General features: G+C 44.2%; 1 protein-coding gene across 15 annotated transcripts in view; it reads left to right on the top strand.

Moving 5' to 3' along the window:
* LOC105473053 (retinoic acid induced 14) overlaps positions 1-12320 on the top strand; it is a 175898-nt gene that overhangs the window by 99893 nt on the left and 63685 nt on the right. For 12 of the 15 annotated variants that reach the window (XM_011726643.2, XM_011726633.2, XM_011726634.3 and 9 more), the window contains one exon: positions 1645-1775. In XM_011726643.2, coding sequence (XP_011724945.2) covers positions 1645-1775 — 131 coding nt within the window. Of the gene's footprint in view, positions 1-1411; positions 1504-1644; positions 1792-12320 lie in introns of those variants that run through there. The other 3 variants (XM_011726639.3, XM_011726641.3, XM_011726630.3) reach the window with 3 other exon arrangements.

Here is a 12320-nt window from a genome sequence, read left to right as displayed (position 1 = left end):
GGCGGAATCACAGAGGACGTACAGTCCAAAGCCTGGGGAAACTGAGGCACAGAACGATTTATGGGTGACATCAGATCACACAACATGTGTCAATCCGGACTTCTGGACTTCAAGTTCACGCAGCCCAGAGAACAAGCTGCTGATTTTTGTTCAAACCTGCTTCGTTCTTACTGTGCATTTGCACTCAGTGTTGGCTGTAGGGGAGGACGGAGTCCTAAAAACTGGGAATGGTTCAGTCCTGAGATGTTCAGAGATGCAAATTCTGGACACATCTCTTTTATCCCTCCCTGGCTTGTGGCTTTGTTTAAGGCTGTACATATGGGCTAGGGTTGGGAGGGTGACTGAGACATTTGATGGACAAAGACCTGTTGAGTTTCCTCATTTCCATCAGTACAGAGATTGGGAACATACTCCCGGGGCCATGGAAGACTGTCATCGTATAAAATTTCTTCTTTTTTGCTTTTGAATCTTCATTATCTCCTCTGTCTGCTTCCTTGTAGGGGTCCATCGTAAAGCCATTAATACGAAATACCTGGAGGTTCATTTCTTCAGAGGCCGCAAGGAAGCAGAGTCTATAGAAAGCTTTGGGAAGGGAAAAGGAGTCTCTCTCAGGATGTGGTGTCCACAGCTGAAGGGCTCAGAAAGTGGGCTTAGCTCAGGGGCCTGGTGCAGGAGATGACTGGAAATCAGCCCGGGCTCGCAAAGTGCCCAGGGGCTTTGATGTGCCCAGCATCTTTCCTTCCTCCCCCTCTCTCCCTCATTAATCCCATGTGCTTCGACACCTCCCAATGACTCTTCAGTCACTGGTTCTATAATTCTCTCCCTCCTCTGCTCCCAAACCTCCAATGGCTCACTGCTGCCTTTTATTAAAGTCTTTCTTAGTCTTATATTGAGGGCCCATTTGCTCTTGTATAGAAATCATCTCTTTCCCTCCTAAGTGTAGAAACCAGTTTTGCATATATGAGTGCCTTACTGTTACTGTGGTTTGCAGAATTATTCAGTTGGGGTTTGGCATTGACAGTGATTGAGGCTTTGCTCAAAGCTCTTTGATGTTTAATAGCTTGCTCAGGAAGAAGTTTTGTTTCTGGTGAGACTTTGTTGAGTCGGTAGCCTGGACAACTACTTAAAATCAGTATCCAGCTGAAAATTCAGGGCCTAGTAAACAGACCAGAAAGAAGGCAATAAAAGCTGATGAAAAATCGTGTGTCTGTAAACCTCGGGTAACCTTGAGCTGCTGGTTTGGTTCTGTAACACGGTGAACAGAGTGAGCTGTGGATGAGGTCAAAGGCCAATGTGCTGAGGAGCAGCTGTCTAGTTCAGCTAGAAATTAGCTAATGTGTAAACTGGCCTTGAGGTCTTTTTAAGTTGCTTCATATTCCTAGTGTTAGTTAAAAGAAGTAACTTTTATCTCAGACTTTGGTGACTAGCTGTGATTTCATTGCACTATTTATGTTTTCTTTTGGGAAAGCGGCCTTCTTGGGTGTCTCCATGGTGAAGGGGAAGGTATTTTAAAACATGCTCCTTTGGGAGCAGGTTTTGATTTGAGTGATGGGAGGGTGGGGGCTGCGAGGACCGCAGCCCTGCTGGTCAGTGCAGCTGTGGTCAATGTTGTTCACAACCTCTGTTTCTTCTCTTTCTCTATAGACCAATGAGTGGAACAAGAATGATGACAGGCTGCTGCAGGCCGTGGAGAATGGAGATGCGGAGAAGGTGGCCTCATTGCTCGGCAAGAAGGGGGCCAGCGCCACCAAACACGACAGCGAGGGCAAGACCGCGTAAGCTGAAACACTGGTTTGCAGATATGCCAGTTATGGGTTTTTGGGGATGTTCTCTGGAATCCTTAGTATCCGCAGGGGAATTTCACATGTGCTCCCGCTTTTGAAATATGTGAGAAGATATTTTAATCTAGTTCCTTTCTCTCCAAATTCCAAGTCACACATGGAGCTTTACCTCGAATGGGTATACATGTTTCCAGGTATTAGCAAAGGTTTTACCTCCCAAGATTGCAACCAGTTGTAGGTGAGACATGAATTCTGTCTTCGATAAGAAATAGCATAAAAGAGAAAAAAGTATTTTCCTATGACCCTCAAACCTTACTGTTTATTTATCTTAAACTACTTGTTTATTTATTTGATCTTCCTTAGCATAGATCAGTAAGTACGTGAGTAGTATGATTTTGCTTTGTGGTTTGCTGTGTGTAGTACTCTTGCTTGCCGTAATTAAAGCTACACACTTGATTAGTATTTGTGTGTGTTTGTGCATGTGCATGTATTTGTTTATATCCACTCTGATGTTGGCAGTGTTGTGGAGAGAGCACTGACTTTGGAGCCAGATAGACGTCTCACAAGAACTCTATCACTTATGACTTGTGTAATCCTTGAACCTCAGTTTCCTTACTCTAAAATGGAGATGGTATTAGTTAACTGTTAGAGTAGTTATGAGTATAAAATGAAATAATAATGTAGGTTGGATGCCCTCAGAAGCAGGCTCTGAGACAAGGATTTAAGTGCAAGTAGTTTCATATCTTTTTTTTAACATGTCAAATGACGGTTATTGTGTAATTACTGTGAAACACACAAAGCAGTAGTATATATTATTTAGGGATGTATACATACATACAATGCAAGTAATTTCTGTAGCCATTGATCCCAGGAAGCATGAGAAAGGAAGAAACCTGTATTTTTAAGGTGTGTTATTGACAGGTTCCAACTTTGTCACTCTTTCTTGAAGAGGATTCTGGGAATCTGTTTAGACCTAGAGCAGGGTTTGGCTATGTTGCCCAAGCTAGACTTGAACTCCTGGGCCCAAGCAATCCTCCTGTCGCAGTCTCCCAAGTAACTGGGACTACAGGCATGTGCCACCATGCCTGGCTACTGTCTGATTTTATAAATAAAGTTTTACTGGAACACAGCCACACCCATTCATTTAGGCATTGTCCATGACTGCTCCCACATTACAAAGGCAGAGTTGAGTAGTTATAGCAGAGACTACATGGCTCACAAAGCCCAGAGTATTTATCTAGCCTTTTACAAAAAGGGTTTCCTTATCCCAGGTTTATAGTATGCTTCAGAGTTTTTCCACCCAAGGTGTGAGGAACCTAGGGTACCTATCCCTTATCTCCTCTCCCTCAAAGGTTGAGCGCTGACCGGGTACAGTGGCTCCCGCCTGTAATCCCAGCACTTTGGGAGGCTGAGGCGGGTGGAATCACTTGAGGTCAGGAGTTTGAGACCAGCCTAGCCAAAATAGTGAAGCCCTGTCTCTACTAAAAATAGAAAAATTAGCCAGGTGTGGTGCAGGCATTTATAATCCCAGCTACTTGGGAGGCTGAGGCAGGATAATCACTTGAACCTAGGAGGCGTAGGTTGCGGTGAGCTGAGATTGCGCTACTGCACTCCAGCCTGGGCAACAGAGCAAGATTCTGTATCAAAAGGAAAAAAAGAAAAGAAAAAATTGAGTGCTACTCTAAGGGACACCATGATCATGGCCAGAAAAAGTCTAAGGGGTCCCCAACCCCCAGGCCACAGACGGGACCAGTACTGCTCACAGCGGGAGATGAGCAGTGGTTGTGCAAGCATAACCTTCCTCTGTGTTTACAGCCACTCCCCACTGCTCGCATTACTATCTGAGCTCCGCCTCCTGTCAGATCAGCGGCAGCATTAGATTCTCACTGGAGCACAAACCCTATTGTGAACTGCACATGCCAGGGATCTAGGTTGCGAGCTCCTTATGAGAATCTAATGTTTGATGATCTGTCAGTGTCTCCTATTACCCCCAGATGGAACCGTCTAGTTCCAGAAAAAAAAGCTCAGGGCTCCCACAGATTCTACATTACAGCACGTTGTATAATTATTTCATTATATATTAAAATGTAATAATAATAGAAATAAAATACACAATAAATGTAATACACTTGAATCATCCCAAAACCATCCCCCATACTTGGTCTGTGGAAAAACTGTCTTTCACAAAACTGGTCCCTGGTGCCGAAAAGATTGGGGACCAGTGGTCTAAGGGGATTTGGGAAGGGCACCTTAGCTGTAGGTGCTCTGTATAAAGAGTGGCACAGCACCCAGCCCACAGTGGGCCCTTGATAAAACCAGTCACCTACCCTGCTCATCCTAGATTAGTGGTTCACAATCTTGGCCGCTTCTGCATTTCTGCATTCGAATCACATGGAGTGCTTTTTTTTTTTTTTGAGATGGAGTCTCTGTCGCCAGGCTGGGGTGCAGTGGCGTGATCTCGGCTCACTACAAACTCTGCCAGGCTGGAGTACAGTGGTGCAATCTTGGCTCACTGCAACCTCCGCCTCGTGGGTTCAGGCGATTCTCGTGCCTCTGCCTCCTGAGTAGCTGGGACTACAGGCACCTACCACCACACTGGGCTAATTTTTGTATTTTTAGTACAGCTGGGGTTTCACCATGTTGGCCAGGATGGTGTCAGTCTCCTGATCTCGTGATCCGCCTGCCTCGGCCTCTCAAAGTGCTGGGATTATATACAGGCATGGAGTGCTTTTTAAAAATATTGATGACATATTGATCAGAATCACCCCAGATGCTCTGAATCACTTGGTCTGGGGAGAGGCCCAGGAATCTTTATTTTTTGTTCTGAGGTGTTTGGTGGTAAATGTTGGGGCTTTTGGTGTCCATTTTGAATCACTACTCGCCCTTCTTTGTCCCTGCTCTCCCTAGTCCAGGTTTGCACATGTTTGTGCAAGACAACCTCTTCAAGTCATCCCAGAGAAAGGGGAGAGAAATGTTTATGATAATTTTGCCCAAGATAGTACTTACTAAAGAGAAGACAGAAAATTTAGATGAGCAGCTTAGCTACAATTGTGATAACCTTAACAAATTTGAAGCTTTTGATCATAAGATATTTATTACATGTAGCATAGATGGTCAGGCTTATTTTATGTTCTCTCTCTCTTTTTATTGTGGTAAAATGCATATAACGTAAAATTTACCATTTTAACCATTTTAAAGCATACAATGTAGTGGCATTAAGTATATTCACAATGTTGCACAACCATTGTCACTTTCTAAGTTCTAGAACTTTCTAATCAACCCAAAGAAAACCCCATACCCATTAAGAAGGAACTCCACAACCTCCCCTCCCCTTCTTCTGGCAACCACGAATCTGGATTCTGTCTCTGGATTTGCCCACTCTGGATATTTTTTATAAATGTAATCATATAATATGTGGCCTCTTGTCTCAGTTCCTTTCATTTAGCATAATGTTTTCAAGGCTCACTCCAGTTGTAGCTTCTGTCAGTACTTCATTCTATTCTCTCTTCATGGTAGACATATACATAGCAGTTAGATAAGAGTCACCACCTCCATTTTGCAGATAATAAAACTAAGGCCCACATAACACAGCTCTTCCTGAATTTACCTTTTTGTATGCATGTGTGTGAGACAGAGTCTCACTCTGTCACCCAGGCTGGAGTGCAGTGGTGCAGTCACAGCTCACTGCAGCCTCAACCTCACAGGGTCAAGCGATCCTCCTGCCTCAGCCTCTCAATTAGCTAAGACTACATGCATGGACCACTGCACCCAGCTAATTTTGGTTTTGTTTTGTTTTGTTTTTGTAATGATGGGATCTTGCTGTCTTGTCCTAGTGATCCTCCCATGTCAGCTTCCCAAAGTGTTGGGATTACAGGCATGAGCCACCATTCCTAGCCTTCTATTTTCTAGAGGGCTTTTGTGGTAATTTTGCCCTGGAATCTACAGTTGCCTGTCTGTCTAGAGGCTTGATTTTGGCCCTCAAGGGCTTTCCTCTGGCTCTGCCCCACTTACCTACATCCTCTCTCCCTGCTGTTTCTTCTGGAGGTGGAGCTGTCTGCTCCCACCCTCCCCATAGGTCAGAACGTCCACCTGTGCACCCAGGTTTGTGCCATTCTCCCTGGTTCTCTTCATTCTTTTTGACTTTTCTTCTCTTTGAAATACTAGAAATCTTGATTTAGAACCTGGTATATTCAATTATTTTATTCCATTTATTTACAGATGGGGTCTTGCCATATTGCCCAGGCTTGATTTGAATGCTTGGCCTCAAGTGATCCTCCTGCCCCAGCCTCCTGAGTAGCTGGGACTATAAGGCATGCACTACCACACCTGCCTTTATTCTATTATATCGATGAACAGGAACAACAACAGAAATGTCTCCATTCTAAGAAAACCTTTGTTTTCTGAAAGACTTGATTCCCATACAGTACAGTAAAGCTCCCTAAGGACAGGGATGGTATAATCTTGTTGTATTGGTCTTTCCCATTGTTCTAGGCCCAAAGGAGGCCTTCAGTTGGGATTTGTGTAAGTAACGTTTCAGTGTGATTCTTGTGGAGAAAACATTCTTTTTTTGCTGATAATATCTTATGGGTAAATTGCTTAGGGGTGAATTAACTTGGATTCAGAGGGGAAAGAATTCTTCTGGTGAACATCACAACCTGACTTGGCTCTTCAGCTTCCATGGCAATTTAAATAGAGAAGTACTCAACCTTTACCACCTAGAGAGCCAGGCAGTCTAGAAAGTCCCAATAATGTGGCAACAAAGGCAGCCATCTCCACAGACGTTCTCCAGAATCCTCCGTAACCCAAGGTCAATAACCAGATGGGTGGTTGGATAATGCCTTAGACTTTTGAGTTTCTTTCTGGAGTATTTCCTTTCAGGGAAAGATGAGAATGCATGCCAGGAAATTTTCTTCCTCTAAGACTGATCAAAGAGGGGTTAAAAAAAAAAAGTAAAAGCAATTGAATGACTGGAATTCATTTAGGAAAAGAATAAAGGAAGGGTGGTGTCTTGGGTAGGAAACGAACAAAATAGAGCAGAGTCAAGAGTTATAGCTGCAGGCTGTGTTTATGGAGTCAGGCCTGGCGTGCCTCTGCCCAGCTGTTCTCTTTCCATGGTGGATGTGAGGAAGTGGGAGGACATTGAGGTCAATGTCCTCAAACCTCTTACCGTAGAAGAGTCTAATTGTTTCAAGATGGGTTCCCCTACATTTAGATGTGCATTTAATTAAGGTTATGTGTGTTTGTCTTAGGAACAACCAGACTAAATAAAATCACGCCGACACTGTAGTATTTGAACAAATACCACCTGGGCATGTGTGTGTAGATATAAGGAGTGTGTGCATGTGTGTGTGTATGTGTCTGTAGCATTTTATGTAGCCCACTTTTCAGAAACCTGATCTTTTTGGCTATGAAAGCAAGAATTTGGGAGAGTATTTTTAGATGACTCCGTGGAGCTTGACTATAAAGTGGGGGAGGCAGGCCTTGAACTTTAGAAATCACTATAATAAGGGCTTCTCTGGCTGGTGGTTTGTTGCACGTTCTCCCTTCCTGTTTTCTCAGAATAGGGATGTATTAGATATTTTACACCAGCAGTTCAATCTTGGAAATCAAGTTATACCACCTGATAAACTTTTTCCAGTTCTTCTCACATACAGCTTCCAAATTAGTTCACCTAAAACCACTACATATTTGTGCAATTGCCGCCTCCTACCTTCCCTGTGAAATCACCCTATGTCTTTTATAAGACCTGTTGATATTTGTCACAGTGATAAACTGAAGAATGTAATTGCTATATCCACTCTGCTTTGAGTCATATAGATTTTTGAAGTTGAGATAACCTCTTTTTATACTTGGCAAATATGCTTAAATGTTTGGTTTCATTAATCTAGTTGGGAGGTACTCCCTGGGTCCAAAATGTTCTAGACTTTATCTTAAGTAAATACAAAAGGAGAAAATATGCTCCTGGCCTCAAGATGCATAACACCTAGTCAGAAAGACAAGGCCAATGAAAATACTGGAGAATAATCAGATGCTAACCTGTAAAATACTGCATGTAAGGGGTTCAGGACAGAAGAGCTCATGAGACACTAGAGATGCTAAGAAATGCTTCCTGCCTGAAGTGTGATATGAGGTCGGCCTTGTAGAATGGAATCAGTAGGATATGGGTGGATACAGGCAAATAGGGTTCAGGTAACAACATGAACAGAGGCCACCCTAAATAGATTGTTTTGGTTTGGTTTTTTGAGACGGAGTCTTGCTCAGGCTAGAGTGCAGTGGAGTGGCCTTGGCTCACTGCAACCTCCTGCTTCCTGGGTTCAAACTGTTCTCCTGCCTCAGCCTCCCACATAGCTGGGACTACAGGCGCCCATCACCACGCCTAATTTTTATATTTTTAGTGGAGATGGGGTTTCACCGTGTTGCCTGGGCTGGTCTCAAACTCCTGACCTCAAGTGATCTGCCCGCCTTGGCTTCCCAAAGTGCTGGGATTACAGGCGTGAGCCACTGCTCCCGGCAACCACCCTAAATTGAAATGGGGACAATGACACCATGGCCATGCTTTCTTTCCCTTCTTTAAGAGCTCATCAGAGCAACTTGAGTTTGGGGTCCCACTCACTAGATCATTGGTTCTCAACTCGGCTCCCATTAGAATCACCTGGGCAGCTTTGACAAATGCTGAGTTCCACCTGCAGAGATTCTGGTTTCACTGGTATGGCAGTACTCCTGGGGATGGGGTTTCAGAAAGCACTTTAGGTGATTTGAATGGTTTGTCCAAATAGAACCACTGAGCAGGACACTCTCCAGTGAGACCCTGAGTTTCCTAGCCCAGAGCTTTCCAACAGGTGCTACAAAGTGATACATTATAAGTAGGCTGAGGAAGTCCCAGGAGGCACAGGTGCATTTTTTTTTTCTCTCTCTCTCTGTGTCTCTCTCTCACACACACAAACATATCCCTGTTTATATGCAATGTATGTATGTAAGACTTGTGCACAAAATAGAATTGCAATGAAAGGTAAATTTTGGCTTAAAGTAAATTATATTAAAGTAAAAATTCTTGAATTTTTTGGTTTTTTTTTTTTTTTTTAAAGGAAGCAGTGTTGTATGTTAAAGCTGAACATAATTTCTTGCAAAATTGCACTTTAGAAAGAAGACTTATAACCAAGATTGTGGTGCAAAATTGAAGAGAAATTGGAAATTAGGAACTACATTGATTAAAATATTGGTGATATGCCACATGTTCTCACTCATAGGTGGGAATTGAACAGTGAGAACACTTGGACACAGGATGGGGAACATCACACACCGGGGCCTGTCTTGGGGTGGGGGGAGGGGGGAGGGATAGCATTTGGAGATATACCTAATGTAAATGATGAGTTAATGGGTGCAGCACACCAACATGGCACATGTATACATATGTAACAAACCTGTACATTGTGCACATGTACCCTAGAACTTAAAGTACAATTTAAAAAAATTTTTACATACAGTTTAAAAAAAAAATATTGGTGATATGGTTTGGCTTTGTGTCCCCACCCAAATCTCATCTTGAATTGTACTCCCATAATTCCGATGTGTTGTGGGAGGGACCTGGTGGGGAGATAAGTAGAATCATGGGGGTGGTCTCCCCCATACTGTTCTTGAGGTAGTGAATAAGTCTCATGAGATCTGATGATTTTAGTAGGAGTTTCTGCTTTTGCTTCTTCCTCATTTTTCTCTTGCCATCGCTATGTAAGAAGTGGCTTTCACCTCCTGCCGTGATTCTGAGGCCTTCCCAACCATGTGGAATTATAAGTCCAATTAAACTTCTTTTTCTTCCCAGTCTCGGGTATGTCTTTGTCAGCAGCATGAAAATGGACTAATGTAGTAAATTGGTACCAGTAGAGTGGGGCATTGCTGAAAAGATACCTCAAAATGTGGAAGCAACTTTGGAACTGGGTAACAGGCAGAGGTTGGAACAGTTTGGAGGGCTCAGAAGAAGACAGGAAAATGTGGGAAGGTTTGGAACTTCCTAGAGACTTGGAGGGCTCAGAAGATAGGAAGATGTGGGAGAGTTTGGAACTTCCTGGAGACTTGTTGAATGGCTTTGCCCAGAATGCTGATAGCGATATGGACAATAGGGTCCAGGCTGAGGTGCTCTCAGATGGAGATGAGAAACTTGTTGGGAACTGGAGTAAAGGTGACTCTTGTTATGTTTTAGCAAAGAGACTGGTGGCATTTTGCCCCTGCCCTAGTGATTTGTGGAAATTTGAACTTGAGAAAGATGATTTAGAGTATTTGGCAAAATAAATTTCTAAGGAGCAAAGCATTCAAGAGGTAACTTGGGTACTGTTAAAGGCATTCAGTTTTGTAAGGGAAGCAAAGCATAAAAGTTTGGAAAATTTGCAGCCTGACTATGAGATAGAAAAGAAAAATTCATTTTCTGTGGAGAAACTCAAGCCAGCTGTAGAAATTTGCATAAGTAGCAAGGCCTAATGTTAATCCCCAAGACCATGGGGAAAATGTCTCCAGGCCATGCCAGAGACCTTCATGACAGCCTCTCCTACCACAGGCCAGGAGGCCCAGGAGGAAAAAGTGGTTTCATGGGCCAGGCCCAGGGTCCTTGTGCTGTGTGCACCCTAAGGACTTGGTGTCCTGTGTCCTAGCCGCTCCAGCTGTGGCTGAAAGGGGCCAACATAGAACTTGGGGCTGTGGCTTCAGAGGGTGCTCCAAGCCTTGACAGCTTCCACATGATGTTGAGCTTACAAGTACAAAGAAGTCAAGAATTGGGTTTGGGAAACTACACCTGGATTTCAGAAGATGTATGGAAACACCTGGATGCCCAGGCAAAAGTTTGCTGCAGGGTTGGGGCCCTCATGGAGAACCTCTGCTAGGGTAGTCCAGAAGGGAAATGTAGGGGTGGGATCCCCTCACAGAGTCCTTACTGAGTTACCAGCTAGTGGAGCGTGAGAAGAGGGCCACCATCCTCCAGACCCCAGAATGGTAGATTCACTGACAGCTTGCCCCATTCACCTGAAAAAACTGCAGATACTCAACACCAGCCCATGAGAGCAGCTGGGAGGGAGGCTGTACACTGCAAAACCACAGGGGTGGAGCTGCCCAAGACCATGGGAGCCCACGTCTTGCATCAGTGTGACCTGGATGTGAGACCTAGAGTCAAAGGAGATCATTTTGAAGCTTTAAAATTTGATTGCCCTGCTGGATTTCAGACTTGCATGGGCCCTGTAACCACTTTGTTTTGGCCAATTTCTCCATTTGGAATGGGTGTATTTGCCCAATACCTGCACCCCCATTGTATCTAGGAAGTAATGAGCTTGCTTTTGATTTTACAGACTCATAGGTGGAAGGCACTTGCCTTGTCTCAGATGAGGCTTTGGACTAGACTTTTGGGTTAATGCTGAAATGAGTTAAGACTTTGGGGGAACTGTTGGGAAGGTATGATTTGTTTTGAAATGTGAGGATTGAAATCTCCCCACATGAGATTTGGAGGGACCAGGGGCAGAATGATATGGTTTGGCTCTGTGTCCTTACCCAAATCTCATCTAAAATTGTACTCCCGTAATTCCTACATGTTGTAGGAGTACCCGGTGGGAGATAATTTGAATCATGGCTGCGGCTTCCCCCATACTGTTCTTGCAGTAGTGAATAAGTCTCATGAGATCTGATGGGTTTAGTAGGGGTTTCTGCTTTTGCATCTTCCTCATTTTTCTCTTGCCACCACCATGTAAGAAGTGCCTTTCACCTTCTGCCATGATTCTGAGGCCTCCCCAGCCACGTGAAATTCTAAGTCCAATTAAACCTCTTTTTCTTCCCAGTCTTGGGTATGTCTATCAGCAGCGTAAAAACAGACTAATACAATTGGTAAGATCACAGTATTTTTCATTTAAGAGCTATTTTCAAAGTTGGATTAAGTATATTGAGAATGAAGGATTTTAGACGTTTAAATGGGTGATTGTTGCCCAGGGTCAAAGCTTTTTGGCTTTGCTTTTCCTCTCTCTGTTCCCTCCACTGGTTGGACCTGCCCCAAATGCAGAGGTCAGGAGAGCCTGGGAAATGTAGTTGGCTGTGATAGAGAACAGAGCAAGGGAGGGTGGGGATGGATCTCAGAACTCACAGCAGCGAGGGACCTGCACTCAGCCACTATCACTCTGGGGCCGCTGGAGCGGGAGATTCTCGTGCTGAGCAGCAACCAGCCTGCTCCGAGGCTGAGGCACGTAAGATCATTAGCGTGTGCCAGTTCTTTAGAAACACTTCTGCTTTCCCTGCTCAGTTCCTGCCTTCCAAGATGCCATTGCCGCCACCGCCACCAGCACCACCCCCACCACCGCCACCAGCACCATCCCCACCACCACCATCCCCCGCCCCATTCCACCGAGTCTGGCGTATCATTCAAGGCCCAATTTGCCATCTCTTTCCTGAAACCATTTCTAAAATTTCCTGAGTGAGCGCTCTCTTGCCACTGCCTCTCTGAAATCACCTAGGATTTAATGAGTTTTGGTTTCTAGGTACTTATCTGATTCCTGTTATCAAATTATCAGGGCGAAA

This window comes from Macaca nemestrina, chromosome 6 (assembly GCF_043159975.1).
Source record: "Macaca nemestrina isolate mMacNem1 chromosome 6, mMacNem.hap1, whole genome shotgun sequence".
Taxonomy (NCBI): Eukaryota; Metazoa; Chordata; class Mammalia; order Primates; family Cercopithecidae; genus Macaca; species Macaca nemestrina.
The sequence above is the reverse complement of the archived record's forward strand: the minus strand, read 5'-3'. Positions and strand labels throughout refer to the sequence as shown.